Below are 21,866 nucleotides of genomic sequence, written 5' to 3'. Positions count from 1 at the left end.
AATAGGAAGAAGTAACAGAAAAAGGAAACAGGAAAGGCTCTGAGATGAGGAGTTTCATTAGTTTGGTATGACTGCTGAACACTAATCTAAAATAAAGAAATAAAATAACAAAGATGTCGAAAAGAGGTCAGAAAAATATATAGGTTTAGGAAAACATACATTAGGGTTGTACATCTCTGCTCTGTTGCCAATAAGATGTGTATCTTGATACACTAACAACAATTTGATATATTAAAGGTAGCATGGTATTTTAAACTTTTCACACTTAAATATGTGTGTTAGCTACCAAAAATAAAAACATGTTAGCACTGTTTACCGATACCTTATTTTTTTTTATCACAATTTTGACCTTTTGGTTTCTGGGTGATGAAAATAGAGACCTTAAAAAAGGGTATTTTTGGAGGAATCTCAAAATTGGTATTTGTGTCCACGGGATGCAAAACTTTATCTGTGGACATGCTCTCACACACCTACGTAAACCATAAAACCATGACTGCTTTCTCAATGAATATCATTACTTATTAATAACAATATAAAAATATGAAAGGTACATTGACCAAAATGGTTATTTTCAAAGGGTGTATCAGCATTAACCAGTACCCAAGAAGTAGTTCTCTTGCTTAGATTCATTCTACATGCACAAATTGACGTCAAAATAAAATAAATAAATCACTGACATTCTTTATTCATTTGCAATTTTCATCATATGCACATTTATATTATACAATGAATCCAAGAGTCCCCTTAAAGAGTATTTGAATCATAAGTATCACCGACCCTTTTGTGCTGTTTAAAAGAAACCCACCACAGAGAATGTTGGAACAAATGTAAATATAGATGCATGTATATCCACAAAATATCAAACGGACAATTATGTATGATACAGTATTTTTTTTTTTAAAAGGATCGTCAGCCAACCGAGGGTCCCAAATACAGATAGACGTCGTGTTGTATTTGGTTAGCATTTCTGCCACGCAGTCCAGGGTTGTTGGTTTGAATCTTGGCTCTAACCTTCAGGAACGGAGTGTGCAAGGCTCCCGACAGTCTCGGACTGAAATCTCTACTGAAGGAGTAGCGCATGTCCAGACCAGATGTCCTTCATATATTCAGCTTAATCCTCCCATAAAGTAACAAAAATTGTTTGGGAATAATCTCATACTGTATGCAAATTAGTAGGTGTCCTCTTAAAGTGTTAACAAGATATTATGACAAGTTTATTTACATATTGCGCACAATTACTTCATTTATACAATGTTTAAAAACGAGAATAATGACATCTTAAAACCTGGTGAAATCTTACCAGCTTGTGCAAAGCAAACAATATGTACAAATCGTGAACAAGGTATCGATAATATACTCGTCGCTCCCAGATCCAGTGTCCTAAAAAGGACATCCGGATAAGGACCACCCTCACCTGTCAGTTGCACTTCATTTATATGAAAAACTCCCTTTGGTTGTCACTGCGAGGACTCTGATAATTGGGTTCGTTGCTTAAGTGGGCATCATTGACAACTTCAGACGCTTTAACATCCGAGTTTTGATACATCTCCAGTCTGCTCCAGGTGATTCTGGCGATGATGGCCAAGGCAGACATCGTGATAAAAATCGCCACTGCAATAATACCTACAAATTGTGGCAAGCGGTAAACAATTACAAAAGTAGTATGTTATCTACAGTAAGCATGTTCATGAAAGTACATGTGTAAAGATGCACCTAATGGTACATTACATAAAACTATCACCACACCATTAGAGGGTATTTTATGATTTTTTTTACGAAATTGCAACACTTTATGTTTTTTGTTTTTTACACAAGTAGTCTTTTTTAACACGTTCAAATGATTATACACGTTTCATATGCCTATACTGTCACATGTATGCAATTACTCGAGGCAGGTTACTATCCGGAATAGTTGTGTTTAAACTTGAAATCGGTCCCATTATTCAGCTCAGTACAAAATCCAGATTTTGCTGACAAAACACTTACTGGAAACATACCAATTTGGATACCTGTACTGTCCAAAAAAATATTGTTATGATGTAGACATTTAGAAAGTAGTAGGCCTCTTATTCAACTGAAAATAGCTGTCATTCCAAAATGGTAAATGGTAAATTTGAAATTTTGAATTCAATTACATTTGGTGGTCATAACTGAGCTATTTCAATGGGTATTTAGTATTTAGTGATCAAACCGTCTTTGTCCAAATACTGAACCTAACTATATGTTTTATTTTCTGTATGATAAGCAATCTAGCTTCCTAAAATTAGATTTATAAATATAAACATCTGATTAGGTACCTCCAATTAGAGCTGAGTCACTCCTGATAGTATTGACTAAGGGTTGACTTGGATCTGGTGAAGCAGGTGGGTCTAGAAACAACGTGAAAAGGAAGAGGAAGCCCCAAAAAAATACAAACAAATTAATCTGCTGCTTGTTGGAAGCATTATTGTACAAAAATGCAATTCCACATGGATGATTGTTCGTCTATGTGTGCCATTAAAACGGCTGGCAACCCATTCAGGGTGTATCGTTCCCCTCACCCAAAAACAACCTAGGATAGGCTACAGCACATATGGGACACAAGTATGGATAAGCGCCTTCCAAAAAAATTTATAATGTTATAAATGTTGCCATGCCTTAATATCAGACGTGTAAAGCCCAGGATAAATCAGTCATCAAAACAGTCATATCAAATCAATGAAAACCTCTTAATATTGAAGATATTGAATCTTAGCACATACGCCCACAAACACGAAATGAAATGTGGCTTGCACCAAGATACATATTCTTCCTACCTGGCAAAGAATGTGTTGTTTCTGGTGACTGGGGACTAGCAGAGTGCAGAGAACCACAATTTGACTGAGTTAGTGGGCCTGTGACGGTTACATGGCTGTCAGGTTGGAGAAGAGCTGATTTCAAAGGATTTATGGAGTTAAAGCCAACTGCTGACAGACAACCAGTGAAGCCAAGACCGGCCAAACTGGCCAGCTCCATGTCAACTAAATCGGTCTCTGGAAAACAAACACACAGAGAAAACCAAACAAGGGGATATCAGACTCCACCATGTGGTGATTTAATGTTCTTTAAAATGTATCATGTTTTTCTAGATAAAAAATGGAATCTTCACATATCACCCATGTTTGCATAGACATAGCACACTATTCTTTTGGCCTTGAAAAATGAGTGAAAATGCTGAAACTGGCTGGCACTCCAGACGTTGCCTTTTCAGATAACGCTTGGCACTGAAAGAGTTAACATATTTTATTATCACAAAAAAAATATATGTTGCATAGGAAAAGGTCAAAGATTATGTTGAAAGTAATTCACTCTTTTCAAACATTCTTCTGTATTATACAATGTGAACAACATTTCCAAGGTTATTATTGCAATGGCATATTGAAGGCCACTGGAAGGCAGACATGTATAATGTCTTTTCACACCCTATGTTTCCTTAACTTACTATACATTATTATTACATAATCCAATAAATATATGTTAATGTTTGGATACAGTGCTTCGTTATCTGAATAATATTTAACATTGTGTTTAATAGAACAAAAAATATATATGGGTAGGTGTATTAGATCTGTAGTTTCACATTAGAATGTGACTGTTCTACAGTATATAAACAACATCTCTATGTGATGGTAAGCAATTTTGCCGAGGGTTTACATATTCTTTTATTTTAAAAATATCGTCTGGTCTACATGTTGTCTGGCAGCAATACACTTCTTGGCATACTCTCACTAAACCTCTTATATTAAGGTGCATATGCATCAATTTGTACACAAAATATTGTGTATGCAGTACTAGACCATTATGTTACCATAAGAACATTTAGGATCATATTTTTGAATACCACTGTAGAGTTTAACAAGGCGACGATCAAGATGCATTGACCAAGTGTCACATTTCACTTCACAGTTTCAAGTGCCATCCACAACAACTGTCTTGTCAAGACACCAAAAGTGTTTCTATATGAGCAAACACATTGTTTTGCCTTATTCAAATATATGTCTTTGTGCTCATTCATATGTCTGCACATTGTTTACGGATACTTCAAATGCCATATTTCTCTGAGTACACGTCAATTTTTTTTCCCCTCATTTTCAACCCCGATATTATGGGGGCGTCGACTTACAACTGCATAACTCAAAGCAGACAATTTTTTTTCCACATATCTGCGTTTGAAAACCTTAAATTTGAATATGAAAGAAGTAACAACATGTCATTTACAACAGTTAAAATGATTATATATTCCTCTAATTTGATATAGTATCTATTTGTTTTAGAGTGCACAGAACAACACAAAAATGCATTTTCGTCAAGCAAGGCCTAATTGCCTCTTTGTTGTCGCCAACGAGGCTACCTAGATTATTTTTTGGGGGGACTTTGATGCATTATGAAAACGAAAATACGGCTTAATTTGTTTCCTTCAGTCCTTGGACAAGTGCTCGCATAGGCCAGCAACTTCAAAACTTCAAATCATTTTATTGTTGCAACATTTGTTTCAGCATTTGCGCGTATGTGCAGGTGTTCCTTGCCTTCGAGTCTTGCCTCGTTACTTGATATATAGTGTAGAAATGCCTCTAAAAATAACATCATCATTTTAATCAGTTTTAATTAGACAGCCATGATCAACTTAACCGCTTAAAGTCAGGGGTAGACTTAGTGTATACTCTCGTTTTTGTCAAATTCAGCCAAATTGCAGTAAAAAAAAATGGCGGGGTCACCCTTTAAGCAAGTTTGACCTGTATGGAGAAATACAGTTTTTAACTCTAAACACATTTTTTTCTATCAAGGTGTTACGATACTACACAAAGCAACGTTAAACAGTAACCATAAGAATAGCATAAACAATATACTCAGCATTTAATGGATTTTATTTTAAAATGTTCTCTCCCTTGTTAAATTAAATCAAGAATCATAACCTTTAACATGAAATGCGTAAAAATGACCAAATAGAATAAAACAAACAAATCACTCACAAAATGCACCAGGTGTCTGGGGTAAAATGTAAAGTATGTAAATTGACTCCGAACTGTCCAATATGACTCCCTGATCCAGTTGAACATCTCACATCAGAAAATGTTCAAAGATTAAATTACATTCGCTCTTTTGAAACATTCCTCTTCACCATACAATCTGAAGGACCATTTCTAACATTACTGTATTGTTGCAATGGTGTACTGAATGCACTGGAAGGCCGACATGTATAATGTATGAAGACACTGAAGTTCCACACTAGACAAACAGAGAAAAGGCCACAGACACACTTGTAGAGTGCACTCATTATACCTGAACTTTTGCATTAGTGTGGAAAAAAAGAAAAAAGAAAAATGTAATGCCATACCCAGGTACATTAGTTAACTCGCCCACATGGCTAAAGTGCTTTTAATGGCATTTTAATGTGTAATTAATGTAAGGGGGTGGTCCACCCTCAGAGAGTTCTTTGATTTCTTGAGTCAGTTTTTTGGAAGACCGTGCGCCTTACCTTAAGACCATGAATATGTTAAAAGCTCAAGACCTGCAGGGAAGACTGTATACTGTAGACTTTAATCTTGCTGATAGACTACAACAGCAAGCAGCAAAACAATGGAAGTAAACAACGCATTTGGCAAACGGTCTAAATCAGGGCTCACCAACCTTTTTAAAAGTGAGAGCTACTTCTTTGGTACTGAGTAATGTGAAGGGCTACCAGTTTATGTGAAGACAACTATCATGTTCATGATTTTTCACAATTATTAAGGAACAGCTGTAGTAAATATGTAATCAAGTGTAATATGTAATGTACATGTAATACATGTATATTTTTTGTAACATTTTGAGAACATCACACTTTTCTATCAGTTGTAAGCTATTTGCAGATCAGGCCTGTGGGCAACTCATGTGATCTTTGGGGACTACCAAGTTAGTGACCCCTGGTCCAAGTTTCGTAGTGGTTGAATGTAGTGGTGCTCAAAAGTGCATTGCTTACCATGTACTGTTCCCAAAATAATCGAGTTGACGCTGTTGAATTCGACATCGGATGTCAAGATAAAGCTCTCGCTGTCATTCTCGTCAATCTGTGGAAAAAAACTGACTCATTATTTAACATCAAAATGTTGTATCAGGAAACTTTAAGAGATAGCAGCAGATGGAGAAAAACCAGTAAAACCTTACAGTAAAAGTCGTTTTGAAACAATGGTAAAATTTTTATAGCACACATAGCAGAAAATAAAACAAAACAGAAAAGCGGAAGACTACCTGTAGTGTAACTATGAGCTATTTGTTCAGTAAATTTATGAGAAGCAGCTGCATGTACCTGCATTGAGATGGACTCTCCTCGCCTTTTAATGGCCACCGCATGCAGGCGTCCATCTGCCAGGTTCACAACATTGCTTCCAAACACTTCCGCATCCCTGCTCTTGTGCAACTTGTATCTTAACTCGAGTTCACCTAACAACAACAATTCAATCAGCAAACCCACATCAATTAAAATGATTTAGTGTTTGAAGTGATACAGACAGCAATAATACCATCCAGTGTCAATAACCATGAGAAAATTCCAAAAGAAGAGTTTTGATAACAGCCCAACAAATAATTCAGTCAGAATTGATCCTTTCATTGGAGCTCTCGGCTAGCGCCCTTTAAGACATTTTCCCTACTCTATTTCGCTGTACACCGAAGAACATTGTGTCTCCACCGCCACTGCCTGGGAGCCGCTCCTCACCAGTGATGTCAAGCTAACAGCGATCATAGTGAACGTGCACAGCACACTAATTAAAACGTTAGAGAGTGCGGATGGATTATTGTACCTGGTGCTTTGTTTGTGGCTGTTTTGGATTATTGCATCTAGAGAAGATGATAGTCATTCACTTCAAGTCCAACAAAGGAAGGCTGTGGAAGCAAAACTTTTCTCATTCTTTTTCCTCTCTTCATCATTATTGATGGCTTTTCTTCTCTTCTTTGCACTGTCGCACATTCAAATGCGTCTCGGACCATTCAATGGCCTGCACAGTATTTACATAATGTTTTGAAACTGGGCTACTTTTTTTGGAACCACAAAGTCCAATAATGTCATTCATTTCAGCCATTTGGGTATGTGGTCCTGAATCCAATCCATATCTCTTGGTGTTAACATGGCGACGTAGGTTAAAATCTTTAAGGCTGATATGTGTCCCTAATTAAATAAGGTTTATAGGTTTGTTGTTACATTCGGAGAACCTACTTCCTATTCCTGGTGTGAAGCTCTTTCTTAACCTTTGATGCACCTAGAGTCTTGGGTTTGGTGCGCAATGATATGAGAATGCTCAGCTATAGACATTTTCACAGAGTGATGGCCGCCATTTGCCCATTCTTGATCTATCTAGTGGCACACTGTGAGGTAATCAATATTTTCCTCAATGTGGATCACAGAGCAAATCTCGCTCTCGGCTTTTAAAGCATTTGTGCAGCACCTTCTAAAGCTCCTGATTCTACTTCCTAACGACCCTTGCGGTGACAACTGGAGCAACTTAAAATGGTGATAACAGTTCAAAATTGTGGCCCAATAATCTATATGGCAAGAGGGGTCAAGCATTCTTGGTTTTTGCATGCAGCAAATACATGATGGACAGACTTCAAAAGGCAGAAAAATTAAAGATATGATCAAATGGCTATGAGACACTAATTCACAGTAAACGAATAACAGAAAAAAGGTTGACCTTTATTTTAAATCCCCTGGAAATACTATACATGTCTTTCTCGTCAGGGTTGTAAGTAGGACACTCATGTTGGCCCTGTCGAATTTCATACCAAGGGATTAAGGTCAAGTTTCTGTGAGGGATGCATCTTTCCACACAAAACTTTGAGTCGTACCTTAATGGACTGTGCTTTGTGCACTGGGGCACATGCAAGAACAGGGAAGGACATCCATCTCAGATTGAGAAATTATTAAGTGGTCTCTCTCAATGCTTTTGTTTATCCAGTATTCAGGAGTGATGCAGTCGACAGTATGTGAAATATTTTTTCCTTTTGCAGCATTTTTTTTCAGCCGGTATCTCACTGAGCAGTGAAGGCGTTTAAATGTTTGCAGACTTTGGGTTTTCATAATGGTTATTAGGTGGTTGCAAAGACTTTTTGCAGTTTTTACTGGTGGCAAAACTGTTTTTAATCATGTTCAAAATTTCTTTAACCCAGTCACAGATCCAACAGAATCTGTGTTACATGTCACATTATAATTGTGACTGGCAAGTGGGCATGAGTAAGTACATTGATAAAAAGTTGTTGTCTATGGTGGTACTCACTCGAACCACATTTCAGTAAAACTGTGCTCATCCTATCTAAAATTCATGTTCAATTGAGTGGATCCAGTGGTTTCGAGTCACTAAATAACAAAGCGCTTGGAAATTTACACAAGCTTGACCAAAGAAGCCACGTTTTTCTCACCAGAAACATCAACACCATCAATGCAAACCGTTGTGTTTTTTTGTAATCTCAGATGTTCATTGTTGTACTCTGAACTGCCCCGCCTATGGTAATTCATCATTATCATCACCTTCATCACAATTGTTGACCTGTCTCTGTGTTTCTAGGGCCTAGATACACGAATTAAACGTTGGAAGTTGGCAAGCATCATGGCATCGCTAAGTACCGTCTGATTAGTACATAAAACACCATGTTAGCATTACAATTTTCCTCAGTTTGCACATCATCACCCTCCACATTTCGATGTGCAACGTCTGACGGGCGAGAAGATGGCTTTGTCACTATGGAGCAAGAAAGACTGTAATTGTAGGATTTTACCTTAAGGGTATGTTGACAAAGTGAAGAAGGAAGAAAAAAAATACACATCCACACAACTGAATGTACCTGGTAGGATTTGTGTCAACTATGCATGATACTGTGTCCAAAGTGGGAGGTTGGAGGGTTCATCTTGAGCCAAAAAGAAAATGGCATGTTTTTATAGGCAATTATTATAATCATTTTTAGGGGGGCATCAATAAATCATGGTAATTCAGTCAAGCTCAGTCTCTAATCATCCACAAAAAGTGTAAATGTATTTTACTCTCTCAAGTTATGAGTGCCCTTACCGTGCCTGTTGATGAGCAGGGCAATGTACTCCCCATAGAATGAGTTGACAAAGAGCAGTGGCGCAGGAGTCTGTTTAGTCCTGAAGTTCAGGGAGATATTTTCTCCTCTCAATGTCATTTTAGGGATGATAGATGAAGGCGAGGCACTCTGGTTTTGGCTCAGCTCAAAGGGCTCCTTAAGAGTATATCTTATGGATGTTGTTGACTCCAAGTTGGCAGAAATCACTAAAACAGATTAGAATTTCGGGTAAGTTTGGTCTCCCATGCATTATGTTGTCAGGCATTTGTGGCTCGGACTATGTTTAAGGGATATGTTATCCGTGAAAGGAATTGCATTCATTTGTCACAAGGAATTTACTGAGAGTGTGACACCTCATCTGTTTCACTGTAGGATTATTCTTGCCTTGAGAGATGTAAGCATCTCAATAGAAAGGAACTCAAAATGTAGTTACAGTAAGTCTATTACCACTTTTTTTTTGATAATAGTAACTACATATGTAAGTTTCCTAATTTTCTTAATTGGAACATTATGACACAATGGTTAAACCTATTGCAATATAGCTCAGTGAGCTTTTACAGCACTGCATCTTGACATTTTGTTGACTTTCATCTTTTCAGTTTATTTTTTCAACCGTTTTTCCTACACTTTTTTGGGGCCAGCGAAGCATTGAATCTTCTGTTAAAAAGCACAGTGAGTGAGAAGAGCCCTTAAAAGTAAGTTAAATGCTTGACCTTCTGGACAGAGTTTTCATTTTGTTGTTTACAAAGCCTCTCGAACAATCAGACAATGTCAAAGTGGATGGGAATGCACTTCAGGGTCAGTCTGACATCTGCTGACTGAAGGATCTTCAGACAGATCACGTTTCCTTGTGTTTTTGCACGAGTGCGTTAGTAATTTTACATACTTGTGTCTTATGGTAATTTAACTTGTCTCCATTTGTTACTCTTGTATGAAATCAAAATTAAAAAATGATAAATCATCATTTATTTTATTATTTTATTCATTAATCATCATTTTCAATGAGCAATATAACATAAACAAAGGTTACTCTAGTAACGTCTGCATGCATCACTGCATTTAAACCTTGTGCAGTATTTGTCCAATCCTTTGATATTTACATGAAATTTCACATCAAAGGCAATGAAAGAAGACACCAGGAAGCTAAATGATGTGCAAGAAAACGACCCTAAAATGGTCAAAATACTGCACAACGGTTAGAATAATGAGAGGAAACTATATTTGTGTAAATGTGTGCATAAAGACTATGCATATAAAATATTAATAAGTAAATGCAAGGGCTGTAACTAGGATGGTACCTATAATTTCCCTATCGACTTATTGCTCGCTGAGTGACAACTATCACAAACGTTTTTCAGACCCGACGCGCATTTGGCTGGTAAACAATTTACGGGGTCCCCCGCCTACTGTCCATAGTCAGCTGGGATAGGCACCAGCAGGACACTGGTGAGGATAAGTGGCGCAAGAAAACGGATGGATGGATCATTTTGTGAACATTCATTATGCCTGCCAGGAAAAGACACTAGTGATGGCAAGCACGAGCACTGAAAGTGATCTTATCCCAGTTAAGTCAAAAATAATTATTCGTGTTTAGCTGAACACAAAGATGATATATTTACAGACAGCCATGACTTCATTAGTTTAGACACCAAAAACGATCATTTCTTGAGACAGCCATGACTTGATTAGTTTAGACACCAAAAACGATCTTTTCTTGTTGTAGTTTATAGGAATAAATATCGTTTGAAAAAATAACAATCAATTCATCTATTGATTGGTCGCTTAATTATTTGTTCAATGAATTGATGAGTTGGATTACTAAATTTTTAACATTTCTATCCATTCATCATAAAAAAAAAAACAAGACAGCATTTCAAATTTAAAAACATGCAAATCATGAACTAATTATGTTCCTGGTGCGGCCCGTTACATTGATCAGAAAATGGGCAAAAACGTTGGTCATGGTTTTCCAAAGTAAAAAAAAAAAAAAAAAGGTATTCTCCAGTATTTGCATTTATTTAACAGAGAATTAATCATGTCATGTAGGATAACACAAAACTGTGAATATTTGAGAAATTCTATGGTTTATGAAAATTTTAAGTAAAGGACACAAACCAGTTACTTGATTATCAAACAATTGCTATTTTAATACTTGATTAATAAGTTAAATGCTGCACCCAAGCACAGCTGAAGTTCTGTGCTGAGGATTCATAGCACTGAAGGGGTTTCAACTCAATTTAAGGGTTATTTTAACTCTTTTTAAACTTGAAAAAAAATTCTGATTTTAAATTTTTGAGTTAGAGAAGACACATGCACTTTAAAGAAAAAAAAATCCATACTGTCCAATGACAAAAAGGCATTCTACTGTGTTGTACATAGAAGTAACGTCACGCATCATTTATGACTCTATTATTGGTCATGAATAAAAAAAAAAAATCATTGTTGTCAGTGAAATTAGCTGAGAACTAGTTCAGGGTGTACCCTGACTATTGCCAGAAGACAGTCGGGATAGACTTTGTCACGTTTGCGACCCTCGTGAGGATAGGTGGCCAAGATAATGGATGGACAATTGCTGTTGATCAGCTACAATCTACTGATCATTGAACACATAATACGTGTCATCAGAAGGTAGGTTTTGAGCAATCATCCATACCTTTGTGGCAAAAGGCTCCAGTGTAGGCTGACTGACTACAGTCACAGGAGAAACCGTTGTGTTTTTCCACACAAAGACCCTGGTGTTGACATAGATACTCATAGCTGTTGCAGTGGCCTGGGCATCCAGGTTGGACCCCAGGCGTGATCCTTGCCCTTTCCTCCAGATCAAGAGTGATCCCGTTCAACTGCAGAGAGCGGATACAACCCAGGAAGCCCTTTTGTCTGGAAGCCGTACCTCCTAAAAGGGGAATAAAAGCAAAAAAAAGGCAATCAAGTCACTGTAATTATTTCTCTGCTGATGCAGGCTTTATCAGAAGTACAGGCTTTTCTTGTGTTACAATGCCAAGAATCCCGCTGATAGATGTGCCATCTGGCAGCATCGCAGACAGTTTACTCTTTTCACAAAGTGAGCCTTTTTCCTCAACAATAAAGATTCTACAGCCTCACAATTTAAGATCTGTAACAACCCACCATTATGGAATCGCAACAACTAAGAATAAATCCCAGTGTCTACTGTGGAGTAATAAAAGGTTCTTGCCTTGTTTCACATTCAATAAAGTATAAAGGTGTGCTGGCAGACACAAAGGCACGCGCAACCGTTGCTTGATTAGATGATTGAAACATGAGCAACCCTTGAACAAAGGACAATACAGAAAAAAAAAAACAATGCAATAACAATTGACAACGGTCTATCAAACTACAATTGCACTCAAGTAGAGCAAACTAATTTGAATTAGCACAATTTTGTTCATTTTCATAGACAAACAGGTCTGGCACGGCACAAGCTGATTATAACCTATCGATAGGTTGTGGTCGATTTCAGTTTTTCAAGGTTAATATACTATTCATCTTTTTTCAAATTAAAAAAGCCTAAAGAATTAGGCCTTGGGCATTATTTTCTGTGTGGTACCATGATGACCAGGAGGGCGGAGCTACAGTGTTTGGTAAAGCAGGGGTGCCCAAGTCCGGTCCTCGAGAGCCCCTATCCAGTCTGTTTTCTATGTAACCCTCATCCGGTACACTTGATCTCAAATGTTCAGCTAATAAGCAAGCTTTACAAAAGTCTGATGACAAACATGGTTACTTGAATCAGGTATCCCAGATTATGCTCTTGAAAACCAGACTTGAGCACCACCGGGGTAAGGGCTCCACATCCAGACAGCAAATTAATACTATTCGTAGAGCTATAAGTCCCCAAAAGAATTTCTCATTTCATTCTCATTTGATATCTGAATCAATGCGAATACATGAACAGCCTCCAACCACCCACCCACGCACTGGGAATTTTGTACACATTTTAACGAATTGTCGTTGGGGGTGGCACCCCACCACTACCACGTGCACTCCCCCGTGAACGATTATTTTTCTGCTCATGACACCGAATATAATAAAAATGCTGAATATTTATGCCGATAATCAGGCTGTCGGATAATCATTTCATCTCGAAAATACACACGTTTTGCTCACCTATAAATAGCTGGCTATTTAGCTGCAAATGGATTTGGCCATCGGAAGGAGCTTCTTGCTTGGCTGCAGGGAGGTCATCGACATAAAGCGTCGCCTCTTTGACATTTCGCTCGGCTCGGACGCTGTGCCAGCGGTTGTCATTCAGAGGGACACTTGTTTCTACTTGGACTTCCAGCGGCCCATTTCCCACATCAAAAGAGAAGATCACCTCAAAGGGGGCTGCAGTTGTGAAAAGAGATCAGAGAGCAGAATAAAAATGATGATAAAACCAACACACTTGAACTCAATTAGAATGTAACTTGACGTTTGACTTGGGTTCATGTTTCTGTTGAATTCCAATTAACAGCGCAACAAAGAATTCAAAACATATTTGAGTTTGTTCTACCACTGCGCTTGAAAAAGATGTTGACCTCAAACTTTCAGGAAGTGCTGCAAGACCAACAGGAAAGCAAATTCCAATAAAAGACATTATCTGACATTTTAGGCCTTTAAAATCAGAGGAGATTTGACTTCTTAACACATAAAACTGGGCTAAAATGGTGATATGATGTCAACCGGAACACTTTGACGATCCAGTTAAGCTCACAAGTCATTTCTTATGGCATCAGCTGCCTCTAACTGGTCAAAGTCAAATCAAAGTATAAAATATATCGTGATAATTATTTTTTGTCCTCACAAGAAACTGTTTTAGTAACAGTCATGTGCCAAATAGAAAAGCAGGCCATCACATGGTCCTATGGGTGTGAAGTGACTTCTTCACTCTTGTCCATCTGTTGTCACAACTGGATAGCAGCGAGTAGCTCCAGGCACTTATCTGTGCTTGTGCAGAGATCAGGTACATCAGTCATGTCAATTATTTTCTTCAGTGCAGCTGTACATGCCTGGCTTTGAGGTAAATACAGCGATCATGAACACCAGTCTCTCAGGTGTAACTCTATTTCACAATAAGTGAAATTCAAAATATTTTAAGCTAGATGTACAAACTGAAATGTTTCTTTAATACATTCATAATCATTTGTTCTGTTGACTTTTTCTATGTTATAAAACAACTATTGTTGGGATTCCCATTTTTTAATTTTGACATCTTCCAAGTGTATCCGAACACATTCTCCTTTTTAACCGCAAAAGCCCCCATGTCTTTCTTCACAACATCCATCAGTTGTCTCTGAGGTGTTCTTTTTTTTTATGAAAATAAATACCACCCTTTTACCAAAAGAATCACGACCCCTCCTCAAAGTGTGTCCTAACCAATGAAGTCAGCGTTCTCTCTTAGTCCAAAACATTTAACCTTGGCAGTCTCTCTGAGAAGCTCATCTCTAATCCTATCCAAACTGGAGACTCTGAAATAAAACTTGAACTTCTTCATTTCCACCACTTCCAGCTCTGCTTCCTGTCATTTCCCCAGCACTACTGTCTCTAATCCGTACTTCATGGCCAACCTCACCGCTGCCTTAAAAAGCTCTGCCTTCATCCCACTAGAGAGCCTTCTATCGCATAACACCCCTGACACTTTCCTCCACTCGTTCCAACCTTCTTGGATTTGTTTTGCTACCTTTTTACCACAGTCACCATTGGTCTGGAATGTCGACCCCAAGTAGGAACATTGTCAGAAACACAACTCATCCTGTTATCATGCTTTCATTCTGTTGCCCTCGGGTCGGCGCTACAGAGCTCAAAAAAATTGGACTCAGATACAGATTTTTGCCCAGAGGTATTAATGTTCTGAATAATAATATAATAACAGAACAAGAACTATCTGAAAATAACAACAATAATTGTACTCCTGTGAACGTATAATTTCTCATTTCTATTCTTTTTATTGTTCATATTTATTCAATATGCATTAGTTGGAGCAGCACTTCCAATTTCAATATACACCTGCTGTACAATGACAAAAAATGTATTCTATTGTATTCAGCTGAGAACTTTATCTCTTAATATTGATGGCTGCAGGATTTCCTTATCCAAACACAAACAAATAGGAATTGCCACATAACAGGCACATTTCACCCAGATTTGCACATTTAGTATTTTCTTAATCTACCTTACGGTGTGGCTGATGCTTTATTATGTGGAATTAACTTCACTTCATAGCTATTTGTCATCACAAGCTAATAATTAGAATTTCTTGACATTTTAATGCCAACTTTCATCATCTCAACCGACTTAACCCATCATAGTCCCAACAGTCAAAGTTTCCACTTTCAGGTCAAGCCCATGCGCTTCTTCTCTTTCAGTCTACAAACCCTCATAATCGTTTGGCAATGTTTTAAGATATGTAGATGCTTTCTTTGACACACCCCTCAGCATTTACCCGCAATTTGGATCAGCCTACAATTTGCCTACAATTGGTTTATGCCCCGTTGGACTGCATTTTGTTCAGATCCACGTTTGCCTACATTTTTTATTGAATTTGTATTTTATTTATTGATCATATTTACTTAACCCTGAGAGAATATTTGACTCAACTCTGGCTTGTTGACATTTTTAATGCGTCAATCAAAGGAAAAGCATACAAAGAACAAACAAACACTAGGAGGCTAAAATTGTGAATAGATTGTCAAAACATGCCAACTTTCAATATGGCACGCCCTTATGAATGCTTGCAAACGGGAGGTTGAAAGGTACACCCAGGTGTCAAATTTAGCCCATGTCAGGCTCATTTACTGCCAATAAAAATTGGAAATACTACTGTCATTTCTGGACATATTCATATATATTCAAAAGCCATTCAAAGACTCTAATTATGACACATAAAATATTCCTATTTTAATTTCATGAATATATAAAAATACAACATCTGTTGCTATTACCATATTTTTACAATTTTTGTACATAAAAAGCACCCCTCCCCCAAAAAAACTATATAAGAAAATACAAATAATAATGCTACAGCAAAACAGGAGAAAAGAGGCACTAGCAAAGCAACAGGCCAGAAGGCTTGGAACATTACAAAGGAGGCAGTGATGATGTGTATTAAGTCTAACAGGCTCTTCTGGTTTCCATCAAAATGGCTTCCAATTATCCTGGTGGATGCATCCAGATGATTTGTATGAATAGGGCTGATGCCACTGAAAAAGGGCTGTAGATTGAAAGTAAATATATACTCATATTTGATGACGTTATGAGTCTTTCAAAGTAAGCCCAAGTAGGGTGATAATAAGACCATGGTAGAGAAAAATCCCCGGACATCCATTGATTAATATGTGCCAATCGTAGCAGCACTCACAATTCCGTTAGATATCTGCTGTAAGATGTCAGGAAAGCTATTTTATTGTATTCTTTTCTACTCTAAACAGTGATTACTGAATTAGAATTGTCACAGTATATATTCAAACATTGCAGTATAACCATGCAGACATATGCAACAGAAGGGCTCATCATCATTGAGGTCCTCTCTCGAAATTGAAAAAGTGTTGATTTGATCTCCTCTCCAGTTTCTCCACTATGAAAGCATTCATAGCAATTCAGACAATCCATCTTTTCTTTCTGTTGCTACTTTATATGTCTATATGTGGGGCCTTTTTTTCCTTTCAGAGGAGCATTCAACCTCATACCTGTGGGTAATTGTGCTGATTTAGTTGGTGCACACATCTTCAATACAATATTATTAAATTAGAGCTGTCAGAATAATTTATGGTCAGAGTTAAAGCATTATTTATTTTAATTTTAATTATGCTTGTTTAGGAGTGCACTCTGACTGGCTGTAATTTTGTTTGGCAAAACCTGATAGGCTCCTTTTGTGGATGGGAGGGCAAAATCCAAAAGCAGAATGAAGATGTGAAAATGTAATTCTTAAAGAAACGCCCCAAAGAAACCTTTGAAAAAGGTGGAAAGATATACATTCTTTGTAAGAAGGAGCTTGCTTATTATGGAAGTAGCTCAAGTTAAGGCTACCACATAAAGGCAAAGCACATAGCTGTGAGTGCAGCCACAACAAACAAAAGCATCAAAGATGCTAAAGAATTGAAGCATAGCAAAGTGTTTTGCCAAACTAAACTTGAGAACGTCGCACATTTGAGCAAGTATGCGCTGAACAGGATGAACAATGTTTTATTTTAATCTTACTTTATAATAATTTCACAACCATTTTTCCTGATGGTTGACTAAACTTAAGTATGCACCACCACTGGACACTAGTCTCAAATACAGCAGAAGGTAAGGTCTGTTCAAGAAAATAAATTGCTGAATATACTTTTTTGTTGTTGTGTATCAATTATTTGCTCTGCCATAATAACACAGTTTCTAAATTAAAAAGAACTCTGAAACTCAGAAATTCTTAAGTGACATTAAAATGACATTAATTAGATCAGTTACAGATCCTAATGAATTAATTTCTCAATCTCTTGACAACACTAAATTCAATATATATATTTGTTACAATTTGATACATATATATATATATATATATATATATATATATCAAATATATATATATATATATATATATATATATATATATATATATATATATATATACATACATAATTAGCATGTGAGCTAGCAGTTAGCTAGCTTAGATAGATAGATAGATAGATAGATAGATAGATAGATAGATAGATAGATAGATAGATAGATAGATAGATAGATAGATAGATAGATAGATAGATAGATAGATAGATAGATAGATAGATAGATAGATAGATAGATAGATAGATAGATTACATCTGCACAAGTACAAGGCAATGAATTTTGACTTAACAAGCTCAAACCAGGCTTCGTACTATGAGTTTGACATATGTGTTGACACATCTGTGTTGCCAGAACATCACTAATTTATGTATCAAAACATTCTGGTGGTATTGCCATACATGTTTGTACTGTTTGTTATTCTTCCGCTTGAACTGGGGCCTGTAACAAGATGAAACATTCAGACCTTGTCCACACGTAACCAACGGTATTAACTAAACCCGCATATCCCCCCCATGTAAAAAAAATCATGCAACTTAATCAAGTCCCTCCCATTAATCACAATGCATACAAGCACATTTTGAGATGTCAGCAGAATGTTGACTCTTGACAACTTTCCTTTCACAGAGGATAAACAACAGGGGAAAATTGTTTCGAGGGGAAAAGTCTTCAATATTCTGAATGCTACTGTAAGATTTAAGCGCCTGCCACCCGCAATAATATCAGTCGAATTGGAGACATGCTCCGCTGTGTTTTTGAGTGACAGAGGGAAACAGAAAGAAAGTGATGAAATAGAGAAGTAGAAACCACCACCAAGCTTTTCTATGCAAAATTGAAAAACATTGAACTGTTACAGTGAGGAGAAAAGGCTGAACTATCACTTACATCTGAGTTCAATACGGATAAAGTCTTTGATGCCCAGATTTTCCAGGAAGACCCCGGAGGAGAATGTTGTTTTGAATAAAAAGGAGACGTCTGCATTTAGTTCTCCATGAAAGGTAGGAAAGTGAAGGTAGGATGTCTCTTTATCAAATAGTGCAGCATTCCAAAAACTTTCTGAAACACAAAAATGGCACCTGTGTTGAAAGTTCCCTCTGAAGTTACAATGGCAGTTTAATACTTGAAATTTGAGAGTTAGGGTTATATATTTAATAACATGTGTTGAGTGTTTCTACAATTGAACCTTTCTAACGCTGAAAATTTACAAGCATGTAACATACACGAAAGGAACCTACTGTCGCCATGACAACGTAGAGGTCCCACCTTATAGGCAGCTTCTGAGCCTGGCCGTATATCCCCCAGTACCAGAGATCGGACTGGGAGAGTCTCTTTATGGGTGAGGAGACCTGAATCATTAGTCCTGGGGATGGTCAAAAGAGGAGGAGAAGAAAAAGGTTACAAACATTCAAAAAGCGCAAGGTCAGGAATCAAAACAACCACAAGGATGGTGTGAATGATTTAGTCAGAAAAGGAGTTAGGTTTTCTTTCAACATTGGGCACAGGAAGTCCAAGGAACTCAACATACTTGACGATTGAAATCCCCTGTGCAAAATGTTAGCATATTACATATCATGCAAGATATCAGGGCTCTACACTAGCTTTCGCACTGGCAGCACTCGTGCTAACGATTTGCTCATTTGGGCGCACCGCACTGGAGTCTGATTCATTGAAGGTCTAGCCAAAGGTTTGATTTAAATAAGCACTTTAATAAAAAAACTTCAAATAAAATATATTTTGTGAAAATATTTGAAAACTGCCTTTGCAATAAATTATTCTAATTGTAAAGAGACTTCATAGACACGATGTTTGTCAACTTTTATAAATGCAAAGGAAGCCCACATTGTTTGAATATTTGCAGTTATTAACATTCACTGCATTGACGGACTTTTTCTGTTTGACTTTGAAGTCCGACTTCATTTGAATGCACCATGTGCACCACATAGTTAGAGGCTATTTATAACACTGGAGACTTGTGCCGCATCTTACAATGGCAGCGTAATTGACTAGTGGTTTCTTAGCAACCTTAATCAGCGACTGAATAATAATAATAATGGCAGTGTGTCCTGTTGGTGGCTCTGTGATGTGATGGTGATAAAACAGAGTCACGAGGACTCAAGCTAGCCACTTGGCAACCGCAGCTACGAATGCGAACTGCAAAATAAAAGCCCAACTACAGTTACTGCATTGTCATCCGTGCATTATTATTTGGAGTATCTATTTTCAAGTTTTGCAACACACCTTTGGAATGTGGTGATGTTGCATCTCCCTTGTCCTTTTTCACCATGCACAGCCCATAAATAAATATAAGAATCTTATAAGAATGTAACAGGTAATTAAGTCGTGCGACAAAGAAATTTTCAGCAGCGCACACTGTAAATTTGGGCGCATTTGTGAAATGTAGATGAAACACTGTAAAGACAAAAGAATTAAGCACGCAATGTACTTTTATAGCGTCATAAAATACACCACCATTGATCAGTGTCGGCATCACAGTTACACTGCACATTTGAATTCAGACAGTTATTGTGCAGGGCACAAGCACACTGCTGACTGCCTGGCACAGCTCCACCCCAGTGTGTTTGGATCTGTCCAGGAGCTTGACCTCCAAACCACCAGCTTAGTGCCGTACTATCTGAAACACAGAAAATATTTTTACCATTTTGCGTTTTGCACAGACACTCATTGCATCCGTGGTCAGAGTTTTGGGCAAACCTGCTCAAATTAAACAGTGACCTTCACCTGGTTTGTTGAGGAGACGGGAATTCTTACAATAGTAGGACAGCTCCTGCTCACAATGCTCTGACTGGTTGAGGATCACCTGTAACTGCTCCTCTTCTGAAGCGTAATGGAAATGGGCTGTATGTCGCGTTCTCTCAGCGCTCGAATGCAATGTGGTCAGTTCCGTATTATTGTGCTTGATCACCATCCATGCCCTGTCTTAAGTGGTCACACGACAGGCATCATTTTCAAGTGAGTTAATGTAGAACCTCAGAAGCAGAAAACTAGAAGGGACAGATGAAGAAACTGTACTATATTGCCAAAAGACATTTTAAGACAGCTCCACGGAGCTCCACACTAGACTTCAGTGAGCTCCTGAGATCAAGCGGGTTTTCCACAAATGTTCATAAAAATCAGTCTGCATGCTTAGATTTTTGAATTATTTAACATTTTTAAAGATGCCATGGAAGTGCTTACAACACTTGATTCCAATTGTTGGGGTGAGCCAATGCTTCTGGCAATACAGTGCATTTGTATGTAGATTTATATTAAACTAATGAGTAGATCCCCTTTACATGAACCAGCAATAAGATTTAGCAAAAGACAATGGGAATCTTGCAAATAAATGTATCATTGTGTGTGCATGCGTTACCTGTCATGTTACAGTATACAAGCTGAGGTTTGATTGGTCCACTGCCATCCACGTCCACATAATAATGTCCTGATGTTCGTCCTTTGTGTTTGTATGCCTCACAGGACTGCTCATACCTTGCTGTGGGAGAGGAATAGATACTTGCTGAAAAAATCATGTAAAGAATATTTTTTAAATCGTCAACATTTTTCATATCTGCCACCTTTTTTCAAATGTCTTTAAAATGCCTTTTTGCTTTGTGTAAATAAAACCCAAGAAAAGTGATTTGTTTCGGCAAAAAAAAAAAAAATCCTGTCCCCGGCTGATGCTGAAAAAAAAAAAAATAAATAAATATATATATATATATATATATATATATATATATATATATATATATATATATATATATATATATATATATATATATATATATATATATATATATATATATATATGTTGTCTTACAATGTCTTACAGTGTTGTTTGTGTTGAGACCCCATTGTATTTATGCTATGACACACTCTGTTTTGACAAATTTGATTTGAAAAATATGAGGAGCTTCCGAATTGTTTCTTGTTAAAATAATGACTTGTGACAAATGATAAACTCAGATTTTGATATGGTAAATAATGTGAGTGTGCATAAAGTAAAAAGGATTTTCAAGTATGTGTGTTTTTCAAGAGTTTTTGTGTGGGATTGTTTGTGTTTCATGACGCAATATGTTTCCTGCTTACACTGCGGGGCAAGTATTAGTTTTGCATAATGGCCTTTTACATTATGTCCAAAAAATATGTTGAGATGTAAAATATGTATGCAAATCTAATATTCATATTGCCCTGCCATCTTCCCTAATGCTAATGTTGCTCCATGCCTGCTGAATCTTAATTGGTCTGATGTTTCCCAGCCTCTTAGT

The 21,866-nt window shown here is 37.2% G+C and overlaps 1 protein-coding gene across 1 annotated transcript in view; it reads right to left on the bottom strand.

Annotated features, from left to right (window-relative positions):
• Positions 1 to 686: 686 nt before the first annotated feature.
• LOC148417277 (contactin-associated protein-like 4) overlaps positions 687 to 21,866 on the bottom strand; it is a 68,779-nt gene continuing 47,599 nt past the window's right edge. The window contains exons 12-24 of the mRNA XM_088425308.1: positions 20,975 to 21,094; positions 20,344 to 20,541; positions 20,074 to 20,236; positions 18,840 to 18,964; positions 18,490 to 18,660; positions 13,195 to 13,413; positions 11,726 to 11,965; positions 9,054 to 9,278; positions 6,305 to 6,438; positions 5,978 to 6,065; positions 2,796 to 3,011; positions 2,298 to 2,369; positions 687 to 1,623 (exon numbers count right to left, since the gene is read on the bottom strand). Coding sequence (XP_088281434.1) covers positions 1,433 to 1,623; positions 2,298 to 2,369; positions 2,796 to 3,011; positions 5,978 to 6,065; positions 6,305 to 6,438; positions 9,054 to 9,278; positions 11,726 to 11,965; positions 13,195 to 13,413; positions 18,490 to 18,660; positions 18,840 to 18,964; positions 20,074 to 20,236; positions 20,344 to 20,541; positions 20,975 to 21,094 — 2,162 coding nt within the window. The 3' untranslated portion in view covers positions 687 to 1,432. The remainder of the gene's footprint in view (positions 1,624 to 2,297; positions 2,370 to 2,795; positions 3,012 to 5,977; positions 6,066 to 6,304; positions 6,439 to 9,053; positions 9,279 to 11,725; positions 11,966 to 13,194; positions 13,414 to 18,489; positions 18,661 to 18,839; positions 18,965 to 20,073; positions 20,237 to 20,343; positions 20,542 to 20,974; positions 21,095 to 21,866) is intronic.

Source organism: Hippichthys cyanospilos, chromosome 10 (assembly GCF_059441005.1).
Source record: "Hippichthys cyanospilos isolate Australia breed blue-spotted pipefish chromosome 10, RoL_Hcya_1.0, whole genome shotgun sequence".
Lineage (NCBI taxonomy): Eukaryota > Metazoa > Chordata > Actinopteri > Syngnathiformes > Syngnathidae > Hippichthys > Hippichthys cyanospilos.
This window is presented reverse-complemented; position numbering and strand designations above follow the sequence as displayed.